This window comes from Ahaetulla prasina, chromosome 10, assembly GCF_028640845.1.
Source record: "Ahaetulla prasina isolate Xishuangbanna chromosome 10, ASM2864084v1, whole genome shotgun sequence".
In the NCBI taxonomy this organism is placed as follows: Eukaryota; Metazoa; Chordata; class Lepidosauria; order Squamata; family Colubridae; genus Ahaetulla; species Ahaetulla prasina.
Window position 1 is genome coordinate 27744791 of NC_080548.1, and position 27304 is coordinate 27772094.

The window sequence follows — 27304 nt, forward strand, 5'->3', positions numbered from 1 at the left end:
GTCAAGACACTTCCAATTTTACACGGGAGAAAACCCGAATAACCCAAGACCTCTCTCTCTCTGTATATATATATATATATATATATATATATATATATATATATATATATATATATATATATATATATATATATATATATATATATATATATATATATATATATATATATATATATAAAATCAAGTGCTAGTGCTATAATAAAATATATATATATATATATATATATATATATATATGGAAGAGACAGAAATTGAACTATAAGTGCAGTTTCACCTAAATCAAGAGCGCTCTTTTGAATGGGTCTTTTTTTTAAAAAAATAGAAACAAATTAACGTGGCATTGAATTTGGATTATTTGTTGAACGCTGGAGAAGTAGGAAACCCCGCCCCTCTGTTTATCCCTTTGAAGGAGGGGCAATCCAAGGGTTCTCCTTGGCTTGGCCATATTTCAGTAGGGATGCGTTCCAGGAGATCTCTTTGTCTCATCCAGATCATCAGCTGCTGGTAAGGTAATACGAACGGGCGGCTTGCCATATCATTTTCTTTAACTTCTTCTTTTGAGCAACCTGAAATGCTCTGCTCGGGTTCGAAGCCTTTGATTGTCTTTTCTTAGAGGTTGTTTGGATGTACTTGATCGTGGTTTTTTTTATAAGGAATGATGGCAGGGGTGAAAATTAGTTACTACCGGTTCTGTGGGCATGGCTTGGTGGGGGGGGGGGTAATGTGACTGGGTGGGTGTGGCCAACTTTTTTTTTTTTTTTACTTTTAAAAGCATTTTTTCTACAACCTCTTCTGCCGAAAAATGCTTTTAACAGCCTGTGATGACCAGGCAACTCAGCTAGGATCTCCAAAGGAAAACAAAAACTTTTAAAGGGTTCTGACAATCCCAGCTGAATTGCCCGATTGCCAGAACCCTTTAGAAGCACTTTTTTTACAGCCTCTTCGGCTGAAGAGCTTGTAGAAAACATGCTTTTAAAGGGTTCTGACAATCCCAGCTGAGCCGCGCGATCATCAGAGGCTTTTTTTTTAACTTTTAAAAGCATTTTTTCGGCCAAAGAAAAAATGCTTTTAAAAGTTAAAAAAAAAAACCCCTCTGATGATTGCGTGGCTCAGCTGGGGGGAGGGGCAGGGATTTTTGCTACTGGTTCTCCAAACTACCTGCCGCCATTGCTACCAGATCCGGTGATCTGGTCCGAACCGGGGGCATTTCACCCCTGAATGGTGGGTAGATGAGGATGAAGGAGGTGGTATTTAGCTGGTTCGGATCAGTTCAGGTGAACCAGTAGCGGTGACTGCAGATGGACCCGCTCCCTGCTTCCCCGCCCCCCGCTTCGCCCCCACCCCCCCGGCATAAAGACGTCCTATTTAGCCACGCTTTCAAGGCCAGGCGCATGTGCGGAAAGTGTGGGTGGACAGGGCAAACCAGTGGTAAGCATTTCTGAAACCCACCGCTGGGTGGTTTTTCTCCAGCAGGAAAGTAATGAGGTCAGTTTTGAAACTCTTTTAACTTCTTCCTCCTCGTTCTTCATGGAGAAGTAATTTGCTGTGGATCAGGGATCTCCAAACCTAGCAACTTTAAGACTGGTGGACTTCAACTCCCAGAATTCCATGCTGGCTGAGGAATTCTGGGAGTTGAAGTCCACCAGTCTTAAAGTTTGGAGACTTGCAATAGATTGTACTGTTAAGGTCCTGGGACAGAATACGGCCCCCATCCAGTAGGTATTTATTCCCGAAACCGATTGTGGACAAATTCCTTGTATCTGAAGCACATTATAATTTGCTGCGTTTCCCTCTTCTCCGATAGAGTGGCTGTGATGGATAAAGGGTCCATTACAATCTTCATTTTTTGTCTTGGGATGGGTAAGTGCAAATGATTGCTCCCTGTTCTTTAGTTCATTTTAAACTAAAGTTGTCTGGATGGTTTATAAAATAAAGGTGGAGATGGAAGCCTTCATGTTGAGATTGCAACTGGGTTTTTGTTTTTCCTTGAAGACGTCTCGCTTCTCAACCAAGAAGCTTCTTCAGTTCTGACTCCCGACAAAACCGAAGAAGCTTCTTGGATGAGAAGCAAAACGGTTTCAAAGGAAAGCAAAGTCCGGCTGCCTTTTGAAAAAGCACCTTTGGAACAACCATCACTGAGAATCTCCATAGCTATTCCATTAGGAAGGTTGCTGCAACCAACCTGACCTTAAAACATTCAGTGAGATTCTCCATATATACAAAGCAGCGTTTTCTGTATCAAGTTCAATATAAGAACACAGGAAACGAAATTCATATTAGTCAAATCAAATCTCTGTTGGTTTATGGATGACTCTAATCAGAGCTGGTATTCAGCCGGTTCGAAACAATTCAACTGAACCGGTAGCGGAAATTGCAGGTGGGCCTGTCCACCCGCCCCGGCTTTATGCCGTCCTATTTTTTTTATTTGCATTTATATCCCGCCCTTCTCTGAAGACTCAGGGCGGCTTACACTATGTCAAGCAATAGTCTTCATCCAGTGGTGGGATTCAAACAATTTAACAACCAGTTCTCTGCTCTTAATGACCAGCTGGGTAGGCGTGGCTCGGTGATCATGTGACCGTGTGGGCATGGCCAAATCAACATCACTCATGTTGATGGGCGCTTCACCTTAGCTGTTACAATGTAATAAGGGTTAACCAGAGAGGCAGTTTCTGTAAGCAGGGCAATAAAGATTAGGCTAGAAACACCAGAATGTTGCCTTCCTGCCTTCCTTACAGGATTAGCCCTGTAAAGTAGAAAAAAACAAAATAAGATTTTTTCCGACAACCGGCTCTCTGAGCTGCTTAGAAAGTTAACAACCGGTTTTCCCGAATAGGTGCAAACTGGCTGAATCCCGCTACTGTCTTCATCCATTTGTATATTATATACAAAGTCAACTTATTGCCCCCAACAATCTGGGTCCTCATTTTACCTACCTTATAAAGGATGGAAGGCTGAGTCAACCTTGGGCCTGGTGGGACTAGAACCTGCAGTAATTGCAAGCAGCTGCTGTTAATAACAGACTGTCTTACCAGTCTGAGCCACAGAGGCCCGTTTAGGCACATTTAGGCACTTTTTGTGGCCTTGTGCATGTGCAAAAGGCACATGCACCAGCAAAGCACATGTACAGAAGGCTGGGCAGGTGCATGGATACATGTGTGCTCACACTTGCGAACCAATAGAGAAAGAGGGCCTCTGGTGGCTCAGCAGATTAAGTCTGTTATATTAACACAGCTGCTTGCAATTACTGCAAGTTCAAGTCCCACCAGGCCCAAAGTTGACTCAGCCTTCCATCCTTTATAAGGTACGTAAAATGAAGACCCAGATTGTTGGGGGCAATAAAAGTTGACTTTGTATATAATATACAAATGGATGAAGACTATTGCTTAACACAGTGTAAGCCGCCCTGAGTCTTTGGAGAAGGGCGGGATATAAATTCAAATTAAAAAAAAAAGTAACTGAATACCAGCCCTGACTGTAATGCCCAAGCCAGGGGGAAAAAAAATTATTTCAATGGTTAACTGAATTTTATTTGTGTTTGAAGCAAAATCGTATTACAATAGGGTAGCATTGAGAACAAGGAGGAAAAAATAGGCGATTAACGAATTATTGACTATTATTGCCTATATGATTCGATTGCTTATTTGTTCCCTATGACTACCATTAAGTGTTATACCTTATGATTCTTGACAAACATATCTTTTTATGTACACTGAGAGCGTATGCACCAAGACAAATTCCTCGTGCGTCCAATCACACTTGGCCAATAAAGAATTCTATTCTATTCGAATTGGAATGTTTTCAAATGAAATTTTCATTCAGAGGACAAAGCATAGAGCAGATCTAAGACATTATGTATTAATGCAATCAGGGGAACCAGTGAATAATATTAGAAAGGAAAGACAAACCAGCTTGGGGAAAATGAATGAATTAATGGCCAGATAATTAATGGTCTCTTAGCAATAATGATGCTTCTTGTCATTTCAGTAAAGCACAAGCCTAGGAGATATTTCTATCAGTTGGTTTAACTCACTTCCCCAGGGAAATTATTGTGTGAACCAAACCAAACCAAACCAAACCAAACCAAACCAAACCAAACCAAACCAAACCAACCCAAACCAAACCACTTTCGCCTCAGAGGATGAGAAAATAATGTCATAAAACAGTGTTTCTCAAACTGTGGCAAGTTTAAGAATTATGGACTTCTAACTCCCAGAATTCTTTGTGCTGACTGGGGAATTCTGGGAGCTGAAGTCCATACTTCTCAAACTTGCCAAGGCTGAGAAACACTGTCTTAAAACATTTCGTAGATATATCTGGATAGATCTCCCGAGAAAGCCTGCATGACAGCATGATCAGCTTATTTATTTATATTTACAGTAGTGGCCAAAATTGTGGGAACCTTTTGGGAAAAAGTGTATTTTGGAGCTTTGATGGCTAATAACGCCACTTTTTTTTTTTTTTTTGAGTTTCAAGATCATCCTATTCCACTGCTGGAATGGCCTGGGAATAGCCCAAACTTTCACCCAATTGAAAATCTATGGACCCGACCAAAGAAACTTGTTAGTCAGAAGCGACCCATCAATAAAACCCAGTTAATAGAAGCAATCATTCAATCTTGGTTTTGCATTATAACAGTTGCAGAACTAAAAAGACTTGGTTCACTCCATGGGAAGATGTTGTAAGGCCATAATTCATGCTAAAAGTTACCCAACTAAGTATTAACTGACACAGTGATAATTTTTGAATATCTCATTTTTTCTATGGTAATTATTTCTGTATATCTCTTTTTTTCTACATGTTTCACTTCTCTTCTTTATGCTGTAATTGCTATTCTAATAGCAAATCCTTCATCAAAGTTATTACATTACATTTTTGATTGAATTATCTTTCCATTGATATATAATTTTATGGTACTACTACTCAAAAAAAAAAGTGGTGTTATTAGCTACTTTTAGAAAATACATTTTTCCCTTTTGGCCACTACTTTATTTTATTTTTACTTTATTTATAAAACTGATTTGATTCCCACCTCTTAACCAACGAACTTGAGACGCTAAATGCATCATTTAGCAACACATCTCTGTGAGAGCTTCGGCCCTGTGGAATGAACTACCTGTGGGACTCTGTCTTCTCCCTGATCTTCGGACCTTTAAGCGCGAGCTCAAAACCTTCTTTTTTCACCAAACAGGGCTGGCCTAACGATACAGTTTTTAATTGAGTGTTTTAATGGGGTTTTAAGGGAATTAATTCTATTTTATTAATTTTTACCTAGAAATTTTTAATTCTTCAGCTTATTGAATCAGATTCTTAATTGTTTATTGTATTTTAAAAAATTTTCCCGATATTTATGTTTATGTTTTATTTCTGCTGCTTCAGAGAAGGGCGGTATAAAAATACGAAAAATAAATAAAATAAAAACAAACATCTTGCAAATTTTATCACCGCTTTAAGAGGGCTGTTACCTTCTTCCAAATTGGTGTGGTAGGAAAGTATGGGGAACTGTCATTCCTAAAATTCTGAGTTTCGAAAGACAGGATTACTCAGGGCAGATAATGAAGAACTGTGCAATTCTTTCAAGTCCCATCCCGCTGTATCTGGAGAACATATCTGGAGAACGTCACTGGAAAGATAGTGAAATTACATCGTTCGGTGGAATGTTGATTCTTCTTCTTCTTCTTCAGCCAATAGCTTGGAGTGCTATAAGTGCTTAATTAACGAAGGGAACTGCTCTAAGGCTCCAGTGGAAGTTTGCAGGCCCAACCAAAACGCCTGCTTCACCGTGATCAAGAAGTACCATGGATGTAAGTCTTGTTCTTCAAAGGGTGTGTGGGGGGAACTGTGGGGGTCTTCCTGAGGAGATTTCAGATCTTCCTCCTGTAATCTTCCCATCACCAATCTCTTTCCACTTATGACTGTATCTTTGTTGCTGGCAATCCTTATAATTTATATTGATATATTGACCATCAATTGTGTTGTAAATGTTGTACCTTGATGAACGTATCTTTTCTTTTATGTACACTGAGAGCATAAGCACCAAGACAAATTCCTTGTGTGTCCAATCACACTTGGCCAATAAAAAATTCTGTTCTGTTCTATTCTATAAAGATTATACACCGCTCAAAAAAATACTGTGTGTGTGGCTATTAGTCTGCACTTTTAATCTGACTCTTACCTAGTCTATGGCTCTTCCTTCTGACTCTCGAGGGCATCCTCACAGACGATGACAGATACTCCTCGATTTACAACGTTCATTTAGTGACTGTTCAAAGTTACAATGAGCACTGAAAAAAAGTGACTCATGACTGTTTCTCACACTGTGTCGTGTCCCACTCCTCCGCTGACGGCCGGGTCAGGGAAATCCGAATCAGGCTTGCCTCTGCAGCTCTGCCCAAAGTCCTAGCAAAGTCCTCAGAGCAGGCAGGAGACCAGTAAGTGACTTCAGCAAGATAAGTTCGACTTTTGCCTGACTCAGAGACTGCCAGAAAGTAGATCCTTTATATAGGCCATGGGGTGTGGCTCCATGACTCAGCACTCATTAAGGCCTGCCCCTCCCTTCCTTCTGTTGCCTCCGCTATCCAATCTTCTGATGCGAGGGTCACTCCAATCAGCTGTTGTTGGAAGTAAACTTTCCTCAGGCTCACCTGCTGTGGAGGAGGGGGAGGGGTCTAGCTGCTCCGTTTGCCTGGGCATGGAGTCAGGGCTGGGGCTGGGAGATTCTCCTTCTTCTGCAGTTTGTGTGGGCATGGAGCCAGGACTTGGGCCGGGAGGCATACATTCCTCAGTGTTCGGGAGCAGGTAAGAAGGCCCCGGCTGCTCTGAGGGCGGGCAAGACACAACACACTGTTGAAGCATCCCCATGGGCACGTGGTGGTCAAAAGTTAGATGTTTGGCAAGTGATTCATATTTATGACGATTGCAGTGTCCCGGGATCACCTGATCCCCTTTTGTGACCACCACCTGATCAGCAAAGTCAGTGGGGATCGCCAGATTCACTTAACAGCCTTACTAGCTTAACAGTTGCAGTGACTCACTTAACAGCTGTGGCCAGAAAGGTCATAAAATGGGGCAAACGGTCACTTTACAGCCGTCTTGCTTAGCAATGGAAATTTTGGGGTCAATTGTGGTCATAAGTCGAGGACTACCACAAAGAAGAGGGAGTCAAGCTCTTCTCCAAAGCACCTGAGGGCAGGACAAGAAGCAATGGGTGGAAACTAATCAAGGAAAGAAGCAACTTAGAACTAAGGAGAAATTTCCAAACAGTTAGAACAATGAATCAGCGGAACCACTTGCCTCCAGAAGTTGTGAATGCTCCAACACTGGAAGTTTTTAAGAAGAGGTTGGACAACCATTTGTCTGAAGTGGGGTAGGGTTTCCTGCCTAAGCAGCGGGTTGGATTAGAAGACCTCCAAGGTCCCTCCCAACTCCTATTCTATTCTATTCTATTCTATTCTATTCTATTCTATTCTATTCTATTCTATTCTATTCTATTCTATTCTATTCTATTCTATTCTATTCCATCTATACGATCCAGTAAATCACATTGTAGATTGCAACCAACTGTACAAGATGATTGTGCAACTCCAAATAGACTCATCAGAAAAAACTTCTAACCAATGGTAAGTAACCTCGTGATTTATTATTTTCCTTGCAGTGAGCGCAGATACAGCAAAGCAGGGCTGTGGATCCTCAAATGATTGCCGTAGGTACCCCATGGGCACAAAGGGCTCCTTGTTCCGAACAATGTGGTGTTGTTCTACAAATCTTTGCCAACCCATCCATTTGCCTGGTACGTCAAAGGGGAAAGCCATAGAAGCAAACGTGAGGGGAGAGATAGAGATAACTGGGGGATGATGTGTAGCCAAAATAACATTCTTCCCCACGGGAGCCAAGGACGTCCTCACCAGGTGTTTGAAAGGCGTGGACTAAAGCCAGCTGAATTGGGGACTGTGACCTGTTTGGACCAAGTGATGGATGTGTGACCTGGGGGGCAAGAACTTTGGGTTTTGATTTGGGTGGGGAAAACCTCAGGTCTTTCAGAGTCAGGTTTTCCCCAGCTGTGCCAATATGGCATTCCTTACTTTGAGGAAACTTCAGGTCAACCTCAGAGGTTGTAGAAAAAAATGCTTTTAAAAGTAAAAAAAAAAAAAAGTTGGCCATGCCCACCCAGTCACATTACCCCCCCCCAACACCAAGCCATGCCCACAGAACCTGTAGTAACAAATTTCACATTTCACCCCTGATGTACACCATGTGGGGCTAATTTCTGTCACTTTCTCTTACTTTTTCCTGCATCCTGAAAGGATCAGAAGAACTTTAAATATGAACAGGCTCATTTTGGCGTAGGTTCTAGTACCTTTGCCCGTATTTTGGGGAGGGGGGGTTTGGATTGCTCCCAATGATGGAATTGGACGAGTGACTTGAGCGAGTGCTCTCCTTGCCTGTCATTTCAAACAGTCAACCGAGATGGATCGCAAAACAATCTGCTGTGCCAAAGTTGCATTGGGAGCCCAGCCGAATGTGGGCTGACGGCCCCTTCGCAGCAATGCTCCGGGAGTGCAGATCGGTGCGTGCAAATTTCCCAGCGTTTCCTTCCAGGTACAAGGGGGGGGGGTCGATGTGAGATAACTTTGGCAGGGCTGTGTGACAAAACACACCACCTTCTCTCTTCTAGTTGGTGGACGGGGGTGGTGGTGGTGTTATTCGTGGTTTCTGTTTGTCGCTTGGAATTTTCTACCATCGTGAAAAATAGCTACTTTCCTATTGAAGAAAGAAAACAAGAGAATTAACAGAAGCCCCTCCCCTTAAGGGAGGGGTGTCAAACTTGATTTCGTTGAGGGCCGCATCAGGGTTGTATTTGACCTTGAGGGGGGGGAGGCGTGAGGGCGTGGCCAAGGTGGGCGTGGCCAGCTCAACGTCACTCGTGTCAGGGGCGCCTGTGGTAGCCTGAGCGCTCTGCCAGTGAAAACAGGTTCCCGAGCTTCGTTTCCGGCTGCGACAGCCTCCTGCAACCCTCTGCCAGCAAAAACGGAGCGCGGCCCTCCGGAGCTCTGATTTCACTGGCAGTAGCAACCCGGGCCAGTCCTTCACTGTTTTCCGGGCGACCCTGCAGGCCAGATCTATGCGCCCCGTGGGTCAGATCCGACCCGCAGGCCTTGAGTTTGCCTTAAGGTGCAACAATTTATTACCTAAATGTAGCTCATAAGCAGTTCAATCCTTTAACCATACTGAAAAAAAGTAATTTAAAAAACAAATTTAGCAGGAAGCTTTTAATTAAAAGTACAAGAACTTAAGGTTTTATTTTATTTAACTGGCCAACCTGTGAATTTGTGTGTGTGTGTGTGTTTGTAAAATCACAGATTGGCCAGTTAAATGTATATAATAGAAGAATAGATGGACTTATTTTTAGTAGAATGGTTATGGAAATCTTCCCAAATTAAAGCAGCCGTCTTGCAACATAGAACTGTGGGAACTATTAGGGAGGTGCTGTCTTCACCTGCTTTTTCTCACACAAACTGTTTTCTCTTGCTCCTCTGGAATGCAGCCCCTCCCTCCTGGGAATCCAGACTACATTCCATCCCATTCTGTCACACCGTAAGATGAATGATTGAGGGAATTAGGCAGGGGTGGGCTGCTCTGGATTTGCCTGGTTTTGGGTGATCTTCTAGCTAAAATTCTGCATGGTTCTGGCTGGCCCCTTCGCGCACATGCACACTGCAGACGCTACCACACACTGCTGAAAAAGGAGGCTTAAGAAGCCTTTTCTGAGTCTGCAAAGATAAGTAGAACAGCGAGGGGGGGGGAAACAGCTGTTCTGTGCGATTTAGATTAGCTAGAAAGCAGGATTTCCTGAATATAAATCACGCGGCACAGCTGATCGTTACACAGCTGATCATCGGAAATACCGGTTCGCCCAAACCGGTAGCATTTTAAACTACCGGTTCGCCTGAACCGGTAGCAATTTTTTACTACCGATTCGGGCGAACCCATCCAAACCGGTAGCATTTCACTCCTGGTATAGGGTCACCTGTCTGAGTAGGGATGTTAAACTAGAAGACTATATTAAGATCCCTTCCAACCCTCTTATTGTATTGTCTACAAGTATTGCTAAAACAATTTGAATAGACTACGATAAATTGTGATCCTGGTGCATAAGAATCATTGGAGGATTGTCCTCTTCAGGAGAAAAGCTAGAACCCATTATAAAGGGATGTGGAAATAGCTCCTTCAAAGATCTGCAAGTGCTCTACCAGATTGGAAAGGACTTTGCTTTCCTTGATCAAAAAGTCTGTGGCCAACCCAACTGCAATAATAGAAGTTTTCCAGGTAAGTCCAACAAAGTCATTGTCCTCTTTTCATCTTATTCTGTCATATTGTTCTTCAACCAACTCTAAATTTTCCTTTTAAACTGGTCTTAAAAATTGTACTAACTGTCTTTCCTTTGGCTGTAAACCGCCCTGAGTCCTTTGGGAGAAGGGCGGTATAGAAATTGAAACAACAAATAATAAATAAATAAATAAAATATTGTCAACTGCCCTGAATCTTTTAAACTGGAGCGATATAGAAATAGAGGCATGAATAAATGTAAGTATAAATAGCTAACACGCCCCCCCCACACACACACATCCAGTCCACCACAAGATGGCAGTAAAGAGGTGTGGAAATGTAATGAATTAATAACTTCAGCGTTTCTCAACCGGGGACTTCAACTCCCAGAATCCCATGCTGGCTGGGGAATTCTGGGAGTTGAAGTCCACACATCTTCAAATGGCCCAGGATGAGAAACACAGATTTAATCTACTCTGCCCGGAATCGTTACTAAAGTTAGATGGAGTAATGATTGTGCAATCTCGGCAACGAACAATTTATTTACAGATAACGTCTTTTTGGAAAATATGCCTTTGTTTTGAATAAAAAAAGGGATTCTAATAAGACATAATAATTGTAAAGGAAGAGGGAAATGAGTATCTATACATCTATATATGATGTGTCATTGTTAAATAATGTCTTTTTCAATGGAAAAGAAAGAAAAACAGAGGCAGAAAGACAGTTCAGGTCCACATAGTTTAAGGAAATGCCAGTTTTTGTCCAAAAAAAAAAGTGTAAGTCACCATAGGTTGACCCAAAATGTGGGCGGTACCCAGAATATGGTGACATGACCACAGGGACCTGACCTGACCAGTGGTGAAATCCAATTTTTTTTACTACCGGTTCCGTGGGCGTGGCTTGGTGGGCCTGGTGTGGCTTGGTGGGCCTGACTTGGTGGGCTTGGCAGGGGAAGGATACTGCAAAATCTCTATTCCCATCCCACTCCTGGGACCAGCCACAGGTGGTATTTGCCAGTTTCCTGAACTGCTCAAAATTTCCTCTACCGGATCTCTAGAACCTGTCAGAACCTGCTAGATTTCACCCCTGGACCTGACCCATCAAAACAAGTGGAACAATTAACTAAGGGAACGACATGCCTCCAGAAATTGTGGGTGCTCTATGCCTGGAGGTTTTTAAGAAGAGATTGGACCATTTGTCTGAAATGGCATAGGGCTTCCTGCTTGATCAGGGGGTTGGACTAGAAGACCTCCAAGGTCCCTTCCAACTCTGTTATTCTGAAACTCAAGAACTGTGTTAAGATAAAGGTAAAGGTTCCCCTCGCACATACGTGCTAGTTGTTCCCGACTCTAGGGGGCGGTGCTCATCTCCGTTTCAAAGCCGAAGAGCCAGCGCTGTCCGAAGACGTCTCCGTGGTCATGTGGCCGGCATGACTCAATGCCAAAGGCGCACGGAATGCTGTTCCCTTCCCAGCAAAGGTGGCCCCTATTTTTTCTACTTGCATTTTTTACGTGCTTTCGAAACTGCTAGGTTGGCAGAAGCTGGGACAAGTAATGGGAGCCCACCCCGTTATGTGGCACAAGGGATTCGAACTGATGAAGTGCCGACCTTTCGATCGACAACCTCAACGTCCTAGCCCCTGAGCCACCGCGTCCCTTTTAAGAACTGTGTTATAAGTACCTTTTGGGTGGTTTGTCGAAAAATGAATGGTTGCTAATCAGCTGTAAGTCGAGAACTCCCTGTACCGAAAAGCAGCAACAGCATCGTGTTTTTGAACATTTTCCTAGAAAGCAAATTCATGGGTTTGGTTTTGCTTCATTTTAATTGGCTGTAGGCAATCTTTTGCGGCACCTTTATGCGACTGTGTTTGTATATTCGTGCATTTTAGTTTATCAATCCACCTAAAGTTATTTGCAAAGAAAATGTGGGAATGGATGAATGAAGGCAATAAAGATCAGCTTTGTACTAGGATCGGTTATAAGCTGACCACAAGTAAAATCTCTACAAACTATTTAACTATCTTAACATTCTCACTTCTTCCATTTCATCTGCTTTCCTTCAGGCCTCCTGGTTTAGAATAGAATAGAGCTCCAAGGAACCTTGGAGGTCTTCTAGTCCAACCCCTTTGTTGTGTCCCCCTCCCCCTCCAACGACCGGGTCTAGGAAGTCCGTATCAAGCGTGGCCACGAAGCCTCTGCAGCTTTGCCAAATTCCTTTCAGATTTCTCAGGGCAGGCAGGAATCCAACTTGTGACTTCAACAAGCCAGATGAGACTTTGCTTGACTCAAAGTTGCTTGACTCAAGCTGAACCTTTATATAGGCTGTGGGGTGTGGCTCCATGACTCAGCACTTATCCAGGCCTGCCCCTCCCTTCCTTCTGCTGACGTTGCCTCTCAGATCTCCGAAAGCGGGGATCCTCCCACTGTGGGTTCTCTTCCTCTGGATCTGCTGCCGGTAATTCCAGCATGTGGCTGGCTCCCTGCTCACATGCTGTAGGAGTGAGGTTTGTTTGTTCATTCCTGGCATTCTGTCCGGGCATAGTGCCAGGGCTGGGGGCTGGAGGCATGCCAGGCCGTTCCTCTTCATTATTAGACTCTGAATCTGATAGCAGACCCGGGAGGAGGCAGGAGGGGCCTGGCTGAGGAGAGGAGGGAGGATGAGGCACAACACCCCTGCTCAAGCAGGAGAACCTATACTATTAGAGATAAGTGACTGTCTAGTTTCTTCTTAAAAACCTCCAGTGATGGAGAGCCCACAGTTTCTGGAGGCAACCTGTTCCACTGGTTAATTATCCTCACTATTACCCTGTTTCCCCGAAAATAAGACATCCCCTGATAATAAACCCAGCTGGGCTTTTGAACGCATGTGCTAAAATAAGCCTCCCCCAGAAAATAAGCCCTCCCCAAAAATATTTAAACGCAGAGCTGGAAATTGGGTAAGACAACAAGAGGAGCCCCATCTTGCTCTCATGCGCCCCAAAATAATAAGACCACCCCGAAAATAAGGCCAAGTGCTTATTTCGGGGTTCCAAAAAATATAAGACAGGGTCTTATTTTCGGGGAAACACGGTAGGAGGTTTCTCCTTAATTCTAGGTTGCTTCTCTCTTTGATCAGTTTTGTTGTGCCTCGTCCTCCCTCCTCTCCTCAGCTGGGCCCCTCCCATCTTGTCCCGGGTCTGCTATCAGACTCTGAGTCTGATAAGGAAAATGAACGGCCTGTCATGCCTCCAGCCCCCGGCCCTGGCCTCATGGCCGGACAGGATGTCAGGAATGAACAAACAAACCTCACTCCTACAGCGTGTGAGCAGGAAGCCAGCCACGTGCTGGAATTACCGGCAGCAGATCCCGCGGAAGAGAATTCACAGTGGGAGGATCCCCGCTTCCGGAGATCTGAGAGGTGACGTCAGCAGAAGGAAGGGAGGGGCAGGCCTGGATAAGTGCTGAGTCATGGAGCCACACCCCACCGCCTATATAAAGGATCAGCTTGAGTCAAGCAACTTTGAGTCAAGCAAAGTCTCATCTGGTTTGCTGAAGTCACAAGTTGGATTCCTGCCTGCCCTGAGAAATCTGAAAGGAATTTGGCAAAGCTGCAGAGGCTTCGTGGCCACGCTTGATATGGACTTCCTAGACCCGGTCGTTGGAGGGGGAGGGGGACACGACAAGTTTTCATCTGTTGTTTCTTGTCTTGCCTTCTGCTGCTTTGGAGAATAATTTGACCCCTCTTTTCTTTGTGGCAGCCTCTCAAATACTGGAAGACTGCTATCATGTCACCCCCTAATTCTTCTTCTTTTCTCTAGACTAGCCAAACCCACATCCTGCAGCCGTTCTTCCTATGTTTTAGTCTCCAGGCCTTTGATCATTTTAGTTACTCTTCTCTGAACTTTTTCCCAGAATCTCAACTCAAATCTTTTTTGTAGTATGGTGACCAAAATGGGTTACAGTATTCCAGTTTCGCCCTGTCAATTGTAAAACCATGATCAGGTCCTTTATTATTTTCCCCCCCCTACCTGCAGAGATCCTTACGGGACAACCCAATGGGCTACAGTGCTATAGTTATCGTGGTTCGGGCCGTGAAGAGCGCATCCTCCAGGAACAGCAAATTTTGAGGTGCACCGGAGCCATGAATCGGTGTGTGCGTATCATAAAAGGAGGTAAAGAGAAGACTTATAGATTGAGATGATACAAAAGACAGAGAAGAAGAGGGGAAAAAATGCATCTCCATAACAGGTCACCTTCAACTTATGACCATTTGTTTTTAGTGATGGTTTTACATTACAGCAGCACTGGAAAGGTGATTTATGACCAGTCCTCACACTTATGACTGTTGCAGGATCTTCATGATCACATGATTGAAATATGGGTGCTTGGTAACTAGCATGTATTTATCATAGTTGCATAGTTTTTTTGGGTTTTTTTGTTTTTTTTATTTGCATTTATATCCCGCCCTTCTCCGAAGACTCAGGGCGGCTTACACTATGTTAGCAATAGTCTTCATTCATTGCATAATTATATACAACATCAACTTATTGCCCCCAACAATCTGGGTCCTCATTTTACCTACCTTATAAAGGATGGAAGGCTGAGTCAACCTTGGGCCTGGTGGGATTCGAGCCTGCAGTAATTGCAAGCAGCTGTGTTTAATAACAGACTATCTTATCTGTCTGAGCCACCAGTGGCCCACCAGTTCCCCCTATCTATCCAGACCAGCCAGCCAGCCACTCCTTCCATCTACCCTATCCTTCCATCTTTCCATCCATCACCCACCCTATCCATCTATATTTCCATATATTCCTCCAGCCATTCATCCACCCACCCATCCCTCTTTCATATCACTGCATCCATCTATACATCCATATGTTCATCCATCCATCCATCCATCCATCCATCCATCCATCCATCCATCCATCCATCATATCATTCATCCATCTATCGGTATACATCCATATATTCCTCCATCCATTCCATCCATATATTCCTCCATCCATTCCATCCATCCATCCATCCATCCATCCATCCATCCATCCATCCATCCATCATATCATTCATCCATCTATCGGTATACATCCATATGTTCATCCATCCATCCATCCATCCATCCATCCATCCATCCATCCATCCATCATATCATTCATCCATCTATCGGTATACATCCATATATTCCTCCATCCATTCCATCCATATATTCCTCCATCCATTCCATCCATCCATCCATCCATCATATCATTCATCCATCTATCGGTATACATCCATATATTCCTCCATCCATTCCATCCATCCATCCATCCAGTGGTGAAATCTGAACCGGTTTGCTACCAGTTCACTGGCAGCTCATGCAACGCTGGGCACCAAGCACGCGTTGCGTACATGCATACACATCAAATGCATGCTGCGTGTCCATGCGCAGTACGTGCCAAAAGGAGATTTGGGAAGGTAAGTAGAACAGCGAGGGGGGGGGGAATCAGCTGTGGTGCACAGTTTAGCTTCGCTAGAAAGTAAAAATCCTGCTTTTTAGCAAAGCTAAACCGTGCAGCACAGGTGATCATTGGATTGTAGCTTTTTTTTTTACTACCGGTTCGCCCGAACCAGTAGTTTTTATTGCTGCCAGTTTGCCCGAACCAGAGTAAACCAGTAGCATTTCACCCCTGCATCCATCCATCATATGATCATACGAACTTCCCCCTGGTTTGCGTCAACTACCTGACCTTCGGACCTTTCGCCGTGAATTGAAAACGCACTTGCTTATTCAAGCGGGACTGGCTTAACTTTTTTAAATTTTTAAATTTTAATAATTTTAACTGGGGTATTTTATTTTTGGGTCAAATTTGACGGTTTTAATTTTCGGCCAATTGTATAATATGTTATTTTAACTGTTGTTTTAATTTGTATATTGCACTGTTTTAATCTGGCTGTACACCGCCCTGAGTCCTTCGGGAGAAGGGCGGTATAAAAATCTAAATAATAAATAAAAATAATAAATAAATAAAATCATATCACCCCATCTATCCCTCCATCCCTCCATCATATTATTCCATCCATCTATACATCCATATATTCATCCCTCCATCCCTCCATCATATCACCCCCTCCCTCCCTCCCTCCCTCCCTCCCTCCATCTGTCTATCATCCATCCATCCATCTCTAGATTTCAAACAGACACAACCATTTCTGTTAAAATGGTGCAGCCGAATGGCTTCACCTCTCAGGAGAACCTCCCTGTCACATGACTGTGTGACTTGCAATTTAATGCTTCTTCTCCCACCTCACGGGGCTGACTAAATTTTCTTGAGATTCTTCCTCCTCTGCCTCTGTGACGGTTGTAATTTTCGCAAGGTTGCTAGTCTGACGCTCAGCCTTCCTCCTTTCTCATCTGGGCTTGGGACTGGCAATGGCAGAGTCAATACTAAACATCCCTTGCTATCCCTTGCATCAGAGGTGGGTTTCAGCAGGTTCTGACCAGTTCTGGAGAACCGGTAGCGGAAATTTTGAGTAGTTCGGAGAACCGGTAGTAAAAATTCTGATCGGCCCCCATCTATTCTCTGCCTCCCGAGTCCCAGCTGATTGGGAGGAAATGAGGATTTTGCAGTAACCTTCCCCTGGAGTGAGGTGGGAATGGAGATTTTACAGTATCCTTCCCCTGCCACGCCCACCAAGCCATGCCACGCCCACTAAGCCACACCCACAGAACCGGTAGTAAAAATTTTTGAAACCACTGCCTTTCATGGCCCGTTTTTGGCCAGCACAGTGCTGCAGGAGACCCGGGAGGCTGAAAATGGGCCATGCGGAGGCCACAGGCAACCCATTTTGGCCAGCAGAGGCACCACGGGCTGGTCCTTTGGTATTTCCAAGCCGGCCCCATTTAAGCACCCCACAGGCTGGATCCGATCCACGGGCCTTGAATTTGAAACCCCTGGTTTAGGTTCTCAGACAATTATGTTAAAAAATGGGGAAATGTAACCCCGGCCGCATACACTTTTGTTATTGTTTTCCAGAAAATAAAAGCACAGCCGTGACCATCCAGAAGGGCTGCGCCACAGAATCCATGTGCTGGAGGGACACAGATATATACCTTAGGCTGAAGAGAGAAAATTCCCGCGCCGAATGTTGCCAAAGGAATCTCTGTAACAAAGCCCACAGTCCCACCAACCCAGAACTGGTGGCAATTCTTAGTTTATGGTTGGTGTTGAAGGTCTATCAATAACCACTCCTGTTCCATCGGTGGCACAGAAATAAATCGGGGACATGCTGGGGTTGGGTTTTTCGGTTTTTTTGCCTCTGCTGTTCAAATGCATAAACTTGATTGCTTTTCTAAAAAAAGATCTCTTTTCTAAAATAGATAAAAAAGATGTGGAGACTCTAGAAAGAGTGCAGAGAAGAGCAACAAAGATGATTAGGGGACTGGAGGCTAAAACATATGAAGAATGATTGCAGGAACTCAGTATGCCTAGTTTAATGAAAAGAAGGACTAGGGGAGACATGATAGCAGTGTTCCGATAGCTCAGGGGCTGCCCCAAAGAAGAGGGAGTCAAGCTCTTCTCCAAAGCACCTGAAGGCAGGACAAGAAGCAGCGGATGGAAATTAATCAAGGAGAGAAGCAACCTAGAACTAAGGAGAAATTTCCTGACAGAACAATTCATCAATGGAACAACTTGCCTGTGGAAGTTGTAAATGCTCCAACGCTGGAAATTTTTAAGAAAATATTGGATAACCATTTGTCTGAAATGGTGTAGGGTTTCCTGCCTGGGCAGGGGGTTGGACTAGAAGGCCTCCAAGGTCCCTTCCAACTCTGTTGTTATTATTATTATAATAAAAAAAAACACGTTGCTTTTCTTTCTCCCATTCTGCCCCCTGAGAAAGTGAGGTCTCCTTTGAATTGACCTCAACTTCAGGTGAGGTATGGATAGGCAGATTTCTGGCCATTCCAAAAGTGCTTTTTCAGGAGGCAACTGGACTTCCTTGTTGTTGTTTTTTTCCCCTTTGAAGATGTTTCGCTTCTCCTCCAAGAAGCTTCTTCAGCTCTGACTGGATGGTGGGGAATGGAAGGGATTGTACTCCTTGCAGACAGCTGGTCACTTGCATCCTTTTAGAGCAGGGGTCTCCAACCTTGGCCACTTTAAGCCTGGTGGACTTCAACTTCCAGAATTCCCCAGCCAGCAAAGCTGGCTGGGGCATTCTGGGAGTTGAAGTCCTCCAGGCTTAAAGTGACCAAGGTTGGAGACCCCTGTTTTAGAGGGCCCTTGAAGCACTAGGAAGTTGATCTGTGTGTCTTCAGGGTCACTTGAGTGGTGCTCCTGGGTTCTGTAGTCTGCCATTTTTCTTGTTTTTTTTTCTTTTGAAGACATTTCGCTTCTCATCCAAGAAGCTTCTTCAGCTCTGACAGAATAGTGGGAAATAGAAGGAACAGTATAGTTTCTGGGCAACAGTACAGAAATAGGTTGAAGTTGTCTTTCTCCAAGATGTACTGGAGATACCACCGTTCGTTTAGTGACCGTTCAAAGTTACAACAGTGTTGAAAAAGAGTGACTTGTGACGTTCTTCACGCTTACGACCGCTGCAGCATCCCCATCAAAATTCAGACACTTGGCAACTGGTTCATATTTATGACGGTCGCAGCATCCTGGGGTCACGTGGTCCCCTTAGGTGACCTTCTGACAAGCAAAGTCAATGGGGAAGCCGGATTCACTTAACAACCTGGTTACTAGCTCAATAGCTGGAATGATTCACGTTAACAACGGTGGCAAGAAAATTCGGAAAGTGGGGCAAAACTCACTTAACAAATGTCTCCCTTAGCAACATAATATTTGGGCTGTATTTGTGGTTGTAAGTCGAGGACTACAGTGGAAACTAAATGCAATTTGGTCTCCATCTAAATCAGTGGTAGTCAACCTGGTCCCTACCGCCAACTAGTGGGCGTTCCAGCTTTCATGGTGGGCGGTAGGGGTTTTGTCCGATACTGAAGCACTTTCCTTTTTTTTAAATTTAATTGACTTTTAAAATTTTTTTCATAGTATTATTTAAAAACATTTTCATGAGGTTTTCGTAAAATTCCCCGTGACAATTTAAATTTCTGAAAATATACTATTTGTATCGCATAAGTTTAGTTCACGTTACCTAAGTGAAACTAAATGGCACTACAGTGTGACTGCAAACAAAAGACCCTCGTCCCAGATTAGCTCGCGCATCTGCCCCCACACCACCCAGCTGTAACAGACAAGGAAAGCTGGTAGCCGGCACCCCCCACAAACCCAATCCACGATGTGTGAGAGGCATGCGCAGACGATGATACACGACGCATTACTGTGGAACCGGTGGGCGGTTAGAAAATTTTACTACTAACAGAGATACAAAAGTGGGCAGTAGGTATAAAAAGGTCGACTGATCTAAATACTAACCAGATCCTGAGCATTGAAGTCAAACTATAGAGCAGGGGTCTCCAACCTTGGCAACTTTAAGCCTGGAGGACTTCGACTCCCAGAATTCCCCAGCCAGCTTTGCTGGCTGGGGTATTCTGGGAGTCGAAGTCCTCCAGGCTTAAAGTTGCCAAGGTTGGAGACCCCTGCTATAGAGCATTAAAATTATTGTGCTTAGCAGCAAAATGAAATTCCCTCTCACTCAAAGGGAGAGGACTTCGATCATATGATGGCAGGCACCATCTTGACTTTTCTGACCCGCCCCATGGATGCCTCTGCTCCTGTTTACATTTTTAGTCTTTGATCTATAGCCGCGATGGCGAACCTATGACATGCGTTCCACAGCTGGCACAAAGAGCCCTCTCTGCGGTCACGCGAGCCATCACCTAGCTCAGCTCCACAACGCATGCGTGCGCGTCTCCCGCCAGCCAGTTGATTTTCTGGATTCGTGGGGAGTGGGACGCATGCAGGAGACGTGTGCATGCGCAGGGGAAGGGGGCAGAGTTGGGGGTGTGTGGCAAGCCCCCCCCAGCCTGTTTTTGGGCCCGGGAAGCTACAGGGAGGCATGCTAGCCCAAAAATGGGGCGTGGCAGGGTGCGGCCCGCCCCCTTACAGCCCGTTTTTGGGCCCAGGAGGCAGTAGGGAGGCCTGCTAGGCCAAAAATGGGAGTGGGGGATGTCACACATATATACGCAGGGTGGTATGGGGGAGTTCAGCGGTTTGAATCACTAGTGCCGTATAACGGGGTGAACTCCTGTTACTTGTCCCAGCTTCTGCCAACCTAGCAGTTCGAAAACATGTAAAAAATGCAAGTAGAAAAATAGGGACCACCTTTGGTAGGAAGGTAACAACATTCTATGCGCCTTTGGCATTTAGTCGTGCCGGCCACATGACCACAGAGACATCTTCGGACAGCGCTGGCTCTTCGGCTTTGAAACGGAGATGAGCACCGCCCCCTAGAGTCGGTGTCAGGCTACCTCTGATTATAGCTAAGAAAGAAAACACCTTGACTTCATTTGAATTAAAGACAAGTACTTTTACTAGCTACAGTCATGATGGCAGCGTATAAAGTTGGATCTGAAACAGAATAAGGCTAACACATCATATCCCCCCCAATTGTCCCTCCTCCTTCAGGAGGTCAGGCTGGTCTGGTCCAATGCCAACTCCTTCTCGGCCCCTCGTGGTAATCTTCTTCCACAGGTCTCTAGTTGTCAGTCATTCGAGGAATGCAGTTTCAGTTAGGAAAAACCCGCGTTATTCATCCTCAGCCGTTAATCCCCCCCCCCACAAGGTTATGTCAGCCGACACTCATAATAGGCTCCCTTCCCCTACCCTGTACAGTGATATGATACATCTGATTCCTATAATTGTTAGATAATACAGCATAAACATTTCACATTCTATCTACTGCTATAAACTATTCAAAAGTATACGAAGATTAGAGCGGAGGCTGACATTCGGCCCTCCTGCAACAAGGACGTCAGTCCTAGAAAGGAAAAAGAGAAGTTAGGGTTTGTCAGGATATTTTTTATAGAATTGTGCTATCTTTTCGGAAGCCCGAACATTTTCTTTGTTTACCCATTCAGCTTGGGATAAGGGGAAGTGTTTCCAAGCAACGAGATATTGAATTTTATTTCTATGTTTCCGTGAATCTAATATTTCTTTAATTTCAAAATGCTGTTCTCCCTCTATGAGAATAGGTATAGGAGGGGGTGTATATTTGCACGAAGAGTGGAAGTATGCTCTGGTTTTAACAAGCTCACATGGAAAACGGGGTGAATTCGCCTAAGTGTTTTTGGCAAGTCCAGTTGTACAGTCACGGGGTTGATGATTTTCACTATGGAGAAAGGTCCCACATATTTGGGTCCAAGTTTTTTAGATTTTTGGGTGGTTTGAAGATATTTTGTGGAAAGGTAAACTTTATCACCCACTTTGTATTTGTTCTCAGGGGATCTTTTCTTATCTGCTTGTTGTTTATGTGCACGGTGAGCATCGTCAATTGCCTTGCGAGTCATTTTCCAGGTGCTTTGTATTTGATCTATCCATTCTGACAAAGAGGAAACTGTGGTTTCTTCTTTTGGAAGTTCAGAGATAGGTACAAAATCTTGACCTGAAGCTATTTTAAAAGGAGTAAATCCGGTGCTACTATGAACTGAGTTGTTATAGGCAACCTCAGCGAAAGGTAAGAGGTCTGCCCAATTGTCCTGCTGGTAATTAATATAACAACGTAAATATTGTTCTAGTACAGAGTTCGAACGTTCACAACTTCCATTGGTCTGGGGATGATGGGAGCTTAATCCCTGGGCGGAGCCAATAAGTCGTAGAAATTCTTTCCAAAAGTGAGAAGTGAATTGAACTCCTCGATCTGAAATAATGCGGTCAGGAACTCCGTGGAGTCTATAAATGTGTTGTACAAACAATTTTGCTAGAGTCTTTGAGGAGGGTATTTTTGAACATGGAATAAAATGTACTTGTTTGGAGAAAAGGTCAGTTACAACCCATATAACTGTATTGCCTGCGCTTTCAGGTAGTTCCACTATGAAATCCATGGATATTTCTTTCCATGGGGTTCCTGGCCTGGCTACCGTTTGTAGTAGTCCAGGAGGCTTTCCAGGAGGTCTTTTGACAATGCTAAATAGGGCAACTTGCTACATATGCTTGTACATCCTTTTTAAGACTTGGCCACCAGAATTGTCTTTTAAGAAGATGTAAGGTTTTTACAAATCCAAAGTGTCCTGCCATTTTGGCATCATGGCAACGTAGTAGGATGGTTTCTCTGAGTGAGAGAGGAACGTATAGTTTTGTTCCAATCCAAGCTAGTCCATCACGGAGTGTGCATTCATGGGAATGCGCTAAGTACCAGTCATCGGTGTTTAAAGCGTCTTTAAATGACTTGGTTAGTTCATCTGGGAGAGAGGACTCGGGTTTGGAGTGGCTTCTAGTTATAGCTGGAGCTGCCAACTGTTGCACGGGAAGTATTGGCTGAACTACCTCGGAGCGAGTGCAATTGTATTGGGGCAACCGTGAGAGAGCATCTGCTAAGAAGTTTTTTCCTCCCGGGATGTAATGTAAGGTGGAATTAAAGCGGTTAAAATATTGGGCCCCGCGAGCTTGTTTAGGTGAAAGTTTTCTAGGAGTTTTTAGGGCCTCTAGATTTTTGTGGTCAGTCCAAACTTCAAACGGATGATTTGAACCTTCTAAGAAATGTCTCCATGTTCGTAGGGCCCAATGAACTGCAAATGCTTCCTTTTCCCAAATAGCCCATCGTCTTTCAGTTTCAGTCAATTTCCGAGAAGTGAAAGCACAGGGTTGTAGTTTACCATCAGGATTGTTTTGGAGCAAAACGGCTCCGACTGCTACATCACTGGCATCTGCTTGTATTACAAAAGGAACATTCATGTCGGGGTGTTTCAAAATTGGTTCGGCAGCAAAGAGTCGTTTCAATTTTTCAAATGCTGCTTGACATTCCATTGTCCATTCGAGGGGCAGTGATGGTTTGGGTTTAGTGTCTCCTTTAGTTTTTAGGAGGTTGGTGATTGGCAAAGCAATTTGAGCAAAGGAGGGGATGAATTGACGGTAGAAATTTGCGAATCCTAAAAAACTTTGCAGCTGTTTGCGGGTGCGTGGGGGGGCCCATTCCAAAACAGCTTTCACCTTTTCTGGATCCATTTCCAATCCATCCGCTGAAATGCGATACCCTAAGTAGTCTATTTTAGTTTGATGGAAATCACATTTGGATAGCTTGCAATACAGTTCAGCAGATAATAACTTTTTGAGAACTGCTCTTACTAGTTTAATATGTTCTTCCATAGTTTCTGTATAGATGAGTATGTCGTCAAGGTAGACAAGAACCCTTTGAACAAATGCTGATGGAGTATTTCATTTATCAGTTGCATAAAAACTGCAGGCGCCCCTGTAGACCAAAAGGCAGTACTCAAACTGGAAACACCCTAGTGGACAGTTGAAAGCGGTTTTCCATTCATCCCCCTCCTTTATACGGACTCTGTAGTAAGCTTCTCGCAGGTCCAATTTGGTGAAGAACTTCCCCTTCGCTAAGTGTGCTAACATATCTTTCATGAGCGGCATGGGGTATATGTTTCACACACTGCGTTTAAATTTCTATAGTCAACTATCAGACGAAATGAGCCGTCTTTCTTTTCCCGGAACATCACAGGTGCGGCCACGCGAGGCCTAGCTGGTTGGATAAAGCCCCGCTCTAGGTTTTTGTCTATGAACTTTCGCAGCTCTCCCAATTCTTTTTGGGTCATGGGGTAAGCTTTTGGTTTTGGAAGTTTTACCCCCGGTAGGATGTCGATGGCACAATCAATAGGCCTATGGGGAGGTAGAACGTCTGATGCTTTCTCACTAAAGACTTCCCGCAGGTCCCAGTACTCCTTAGGTATCCTTTCCTCCCCATCTATCCGTTCAACCATTGCCCCCCACTTATCTTGGAGCATGGCCATAGTCTGACTCTTCTTGGATCCCCCTTTTCCTCCTTTTAACGCTCTTGAGCGGAACCGTAAGACTCCCGTTCTCCAGTTAATATGGGGGTTCCATTTCCGCAACCATGACAGTCCTAGTACCAAAGGTTGGTCCATTCCAGGGGCTACTATGAAGTTTAAAATCTCGCGATGGTCTCCAATTTCCATTTCTATGGGTTCTGTCACGAAATGGGCGGGTCCTCCCCCTGCCACACTGCCATCCAACTGGGCAAATGCTATGGGCCTGCTTAGGGTTCTCAACCTTAGTTCCATTTTTTCTACTAGTTCGGGACTGATCATGCATCTAGTACATCCCGAATCTAATAATGCTAACATTTCCCCCTTGTTGCCCGAGGAGGGAACATGCAGGTTAACTGGAATGTCCAAGGGGCCCCGTGCCCAACTCACCAGAAAGTCTTCGTCGGACTCCAATGTGGTTTTGCTGTCATCAGTGTCGGTCGACGCTTCGCGGTCCTCCTGGATGGGCGTGCCCTTCTTGGCAATGCCGTCCTCCACTTTGGCCGGTTTTCGCGCCTTAGCAGTTGGTTTCACTGCTTCCTTCCCACCACCAGGGGTCGTGCTTGGAACCAACTTCACTCGACAGTCGGCTGCCCGATGGCCCTCTTTTCCACATCTGTAGCACGCAGTCGATCGTTGTCTCCCTCCTCTGGTCTAGGCGTGTCCCTTGAGGGCCACCCAGGAGAATGGGCAGATGGTCTTCCAGTGCGCTGCCTTCTGCTACGGTCCTTCGCTAGTTCAATTTCCATCTCTGCTGCCAGGGTATACCAGCCATACAATGTAGTTGGAGGCGCTCGTGCCCGGCACAGTTCATAGAGATCTCCATTCAGGCCCTCTTTGTAAAAGTCGACCAGGATCACCTCCGACCACCCTCTCATCAAGGGACTAGATCACTGAATTCCTGGGTATAATCAGCCACCGGTCTCCTCCCTTGCCTGATGGTTTTCATTCGACCTTTGGCCTTCTGCTCCATGAAGGTCCTCAAACCTCCTCCTTAGTGCCGTAATAAAATGCTCGTAATTTTGCAGTAGGGGAGTGGTTTTATACAGCGACACAAACCATGCAGCTGCTCTTCCGGTCAAATTGTGGGTCACAGCTCTAACTTGTGCTGCCTGTGACCAATAATCTCCCAGTCTAACATGTGGTCATTCACTATCGCCAGGAACAATTCCAGCTCCTTCGCATCTCCATCAAATTTTTCTAATATGGGGAATTTTGGCTTTTTCCTTCCCTCGCAGCCTTGCTTGGTCAGCAGGTGGCGCGACCCACATCCAATTCAGCTTCATCTGGGAGAGGGTTCGTGGCTCTGGCTCTTGAAATCTCTCTGCCCAGGAATCCTCCAGCTGGCCCCTTGTGTCATCTTCCTCCTCTTCTCCCTCCCCCAGGAGGCCGGGTTGGGTTCCATACCTTTGACGGGCTGCTTGCCTTACTTTCACTTCACGGAAAAGACGCAAGGCTTCCTCTAACTGGAGCTTGTCCTTTATCTCTTGCTCTCCTGCCAATCCAAGCCTAAACTTCTCTTTTTCTTCCTTTTTGTCACTCCAGAGGGAAGCTCTTCTGGGTCTGGTTTCCAACTTTTATCTTCCAGCTGTAGTTGTTCCATCCACCGATCTCTGCAATCTTCCAGCTCAGGGTTAAAAGTGGCAGCAGGAATTCCTCCGGACGCCTCCCCCGATTCAGCCAGCGACTGGCTCTCCCTCACATTTTTAAACTCTCCTCCCTCGGTATTGCGGTTGCAATCCTGGTTAGAAGACATGCTGGAGATCCAACTTAATGTCAGGCTACCTCTGATTATAGCTAAGAAAGAAAACACCTTGACTTCATTTGAATTAAAGACAAGTACTTTTACTAGCTACAGTCATGATGGCAGCGTATAAAGTTGGATCTGAAACAGAATAAGGCTAACACATCATATCCCCCCCAATTGTCCCTCCTCCTTCAGGAGGTCAGGCTGGTCTGGTCCAATGCCAACTCCTTCTCGGCCCCTCGTGGTAATCTTCTTCCACAGGTCTCTAGTTGTCAGTCATTCGAGGAATGCAGTTTCAGTTAGGAAAAACCCGCGTTATTCATCCTCAGCCGTTAATCCCCCCCCCACAAGGTTATGTCAGCCGACACTCATAATAGGCTCCCTTCCCCTACCCTGTACAGTGATATGATACATCTGATTCCTATAATTGTTAGATAATACAGCATAAACATTTCACATTCTATCTACTGCTATAAACTATTCAAAAGTATACGAAGATTAGAGCGGAGGCTGACAGTCGGGAACGACTAGCACATATGTGCAAGGGGAACCTTTACTTTTACCTTTAGGCACTGTGTGTAGCACACAGAGCCAATAATCTCCTGAATGTGTGATAACATTCATGGTATTAGTTTAAGAAAGATTATAGGATGATAAAGGCTTGGGGCCTGGGTACTTATAGGACCGCCTGCTGTTACCTTATGCCTCCCACCGACCCGTATGCTCACACAGAGAGGGACTTCTCAGGGTGCCGTCCGCCAGGCAATATTGGCTGGCGGCCCCCAGGGGAAGATCCTTCTCTGTGGGGGCTCCTACTCTTTGGAATGAACTTCCCCCTGGTTTACGCCAAATACCTGACCTTCGGACCTTTCGCCGCGAACTGAAAACATATTTATTTGTTCGCGCGGGGCTTTCTTAAATTGTCTAGATTTCGAATTTTAAATTTTATTTAAGTCTTAAACTGGGGTTTTTAGATTTTTAACCATTTTAATTTTCGGCCACACTGTATAATATGTTTTTTAATGTACTTTTAATTGTACATTGTTTCTTTTTTACCTTGGCTGTACACCGCCCTGAGTCCTTCGGGAGAAGGGCCGTCTATAAATCTAATAAAATAAATAAATAAATAAATAAATAAATAAACGTGTTTCTCTCACAAGGGGCAAAAAGTCCTTTTTTCCCCTGCCTCCTGCTGCAAACTCTCGGAATATGGGAAACCCTTGCTTGGGGAACAGCTGCAACCAGATGTCCTGGTTCATAAAGAGACAGGCTAATTACAATAACGAAGGAGGTGCAGCCAACTCAGGGAGGGGCCTTTGATCTGCA

General features: G+C 44.6%; 1 protein-coding gene across 4 annotated transcripts; it reads left to right on the top strand.

Moving 5' to 3' along the window:
- Nucleotides 1–248: 248 nt before the first annotated feature.
- Nucleotides 249–17572, top strand: LOC131204123 (urokinase plasminogen activator surface receptor-like). Of its 4 annotated transcripts, none has more exons than XM_058195015.1 (8): nt 251–504; nt 1805–1860; nt 5685–5804; nt 7655–7702; nt 8458–8598; nt 10183–10326; nt 14339–14476; nt 17315–17572. In XM_058195015.1, exons 2-8 carry the CDS (start codon nt 1815–1817, stop codon nt 17521–17523), a joined length of 846 nt encoding a protein of 281 aa, XP_058050998.1. In that variant the 5' UTR covers nt 251–504; nt 1805–1814; the 3' UTR covers nt 17524–17572. The 4 variants fall into 4 exon arrangements, with proteins under 4 accessions (XP_058050999.1, XP_058050998.1, XP_058050997.1 ...); XM_058195014.1 differs by having other exon boundaries at nt 256–509; nt 7655–7789; XM_058195013.1 differs by having other exon boundaries at nt 256–504; nt 7655–7789.
- The last annotated feature ends 9732 nt before the right edge of the window (nt 17573–27304 follow it).

What these genes read in the sequence shown, in the direction of transcription:
- LOC131204123 (XM_058195014.1), top strand. Translation starts at nt 1,815, where the DNA reads ATGGATAAAGGGTCCATTACAATCTTCATTTTTTGTCTTGGGATGG. An exon ending in GATCAAGAAGTACCATGGAT is followed by an intron (nt 5,805 to 7,654) that starts GTAAGTCTTGTT and finishes TTTTCCTTGCAG; the next exon opens with TGAGCGCAGATACAGCAAAG. An exon ending in CAATAATAGAAGTTTTCCAG is followed by an intron (nt 10,327 to 14,338) that starts GTAAGTCCAACA and finishes CCCTACCTGCAG; the next exon opens with AGATCCTTACGGGACAACCC.